General features: G+C 44.7%; 1 protein-coding gene across 1 annotated transcript in view; it reads left to right on the forward strand.

Moving 5' to 3' along the window:
- timm8a (translocase of inner mitochondrial membrane 8 homolog A (yeast)) overlaps nucleotides 1-556 on the forward strand; it is a 19,693-nt gene extending 19,137 nt beyond the window's left edge. The window contains exon 2 of the mRNA XM_070882170.1: nucleotides 154-556. Coding sequence (XP_070738271.1) covers nucleotides 154-312 — 159 coding nt within the window. The 3' untranslated portion in view covers nucleotides 313-556. The remainder of the gene's footprint in view (nucleotides 1-153) is intronic.
- The last annotated feature ends 1,856 nt before the right edge of the window (nucleotides 557-2,412 follow it).

A 2,412-nucleotide genomic window follows, 5' to 3' on the forward strand; every position in this document is an offset into this window, starting at 1 on the left:
CCTCTGGCTCAGTGTGCCCCTGTCATGTAGTATCTGGGGTTTCTGTTCCTACGTCTCCCCTTTCCCTCGGGAACCGTGCGTGTGTCCTGTCGGATCCTGGTCCTCCTTTAACTTCACCATGTTCTTGACTGTGTTTGTCCTCTGCCCTCACAGGACAAGTGTATGGATAAACCCGGCCCGCGGCTCGACAGTAAAACAGAAACCTGCTTCATTAACTGTGTGGAACGTTTCATCGACACCAGCCAGTTCATCCTCAATCGGCTGGAGCAGACACAGAAAAGCAAGATGTCACCGGAGAGCCTGAGCGACTGAGTGCACGGGACGACTGAGGATCGGCCACACCACGCTGGCACAGTGTGAAGCGGGCACAATGCGGAGCAGGCAGTGCATAGTAGGCAGCGGTGCTCTCCGGGTAGGGCACAGCTCCACGGGACCTGCTACCCCATGGCTGCTCTGAAAAGGACCTTAACTCGAGCTTGCGTATCTCTGATACTGAGACTCCTGTATCACCCAAATACCATCCAGAAATAAAGCACGGTGACATTTTTAAACATAATCCTGCGTGGTCATTCCATTTTCTGCAGTCTGGTGTTAGACACACACACGTACACACTGACCCTTCAGTCTGATGTTATTGTGATGCACCACAGTGAAGGGAAGGGGGTTAGTGTCTGTGATTAGCCACAGGGAGATAGAAATCAGGAAACTATAGACTAGTTAGTCTAATATCTGTCATAGGGCAAATGCTGGAGTCCATTATTAAGGAAGCAGTAGCAGGATATTTAGAAAATCATTATACAGTCAAGCAGAGTCAGCATGGATTTATGAAAGGGAAATCAAGTTTCACAAATTTGCTGGAGTTCTTTGAGGATGTAATGAGCAAGGTGGATAAAGAGGAACCAGTAGATGTGGTGTATTTGGATTTCCAAAAGACGTCACATAAAAGGTTACTGCACAAGAGCTCACGGGGTTGGTGGTAATATATGGATAGAGGATTGGTTAACTAACAGAAAACAGAGTCGGGATAAATGAGTCATTTTCAGGTTGCCTAAACAGTAGCTAGTGGGCTGCCAGAGGGATCAGTGCTGGGGCCTCAACTATTTACAATCTATTAATGACTTGGATTAAGGAGACACACCAAGTGTAATGTCAAATTTGCTGATCATACAAAGAGGACGACACAAAAAATCTGCAAAGGGATATAGATAGGATAAGTGAGTGGGCAAAAATTTGGCAAATGGAGTAGAATGTGGGAAAATGTAAGGTTATCCACTTTGGTTAAAAAAAAAAGCAAATTATTATTTAAATGGAGATTACAAAATGGTGCGTTAGAGGGATCTGGGAGTCCTTGTATATGAAACAAAGTTAGTATGCAGGTACAGCAAGTAATTAGGAAGGCAAATGGAATGTTGGCCTTTATTGCAAGGGGGATGGAGTATAAAAGTAAGAAAGTCCTGCTATAACTACAGGGTATTGGTGAGACCACACCTGGAGCAGTGCGTACAGTTTTGGTCTCTGTATTTAAGGAGGGATATTCTTGCTTTGGAGGCAGTTCAGAGAAGGTTATTGGGGTTGTCTTATTGAGCAGGTTGGGCCTATGCTCATTGGAGTTCAGAAGAATGAGAGGTGATCTTATTGAAACGTGTAAGAACATAAGAAATAGGAGCAGGAGTAGGCCATACAGCCCCTCGAGCCTGTTCCGCCATTCAATAAGATCATGGCTGATCTGATCATGGACTCGGCTTTATTTTCCTGCCCGCTCCCCATAACCCCTTATTGGTTAAGAAACTGTCTATCTGTGTCATAATGTCCCAGCTTCCACAGCTCTCTGAGGCAGCGAATTCCACAGATTTACAACCCTCAGAAGAAATTCCTCATCGCAGTTTTAAATAGGCGGCCCCTTATTCTAAGACTATGCTCCCTAGTTCTAGTCTCCCCCATCAGCGGAAACATCCTCTCTGCATCCACCTTATCCAGCCCCCTCATAAGCTTATATGTTTCGATAAGGTCGCCTCTCATTCTTCTGAATTCCAATGAGTAGAGGCCCAATCTACTCAACCTTTCCTCATAAGTCAACCTCCTCATCTCTGGAATCAACTTAGTGAACCTTCTCTGAACTGCCTCCAAATCTCATAAATATGGAACCAAAACTGCATGCAATATTCCAGGTGTGGCCTCACCAATACCCAGTAGAACTGTAGCAAAACTTCCCTGCTTTTATACTCTATCCCCTTTCACTTGCTGTATCTGCATACTAACCTTTTGTGTTTCATGCACAAGTACCCCCAGGTCCCACTGTACTGCAGCACTTTGCAATCTTTTTCCATTTAAATAATAACTTGCTCTTTGATTTTTTTTCTGCCAAAGTGCATGACCTCACACTTTCCAACATTATACTCCATCTGCCAAATT

This window comes from Pristiophorus japonicus, chromosome 6 (genome assembly GCF_044704955.1).
Source record: "Pristiophorus japonicus isolate sPriJap1 chromosome 6, sPriJap1.hap1, whole genome shotgun sequence".
NCBI classification, from domain to species: domain Eukaryota; kingdom Metazoa; phylum Chordata; class Chondrichthyes; family Pristiophoridae; genus Pristiophorus; species Pristiophorus japonicus.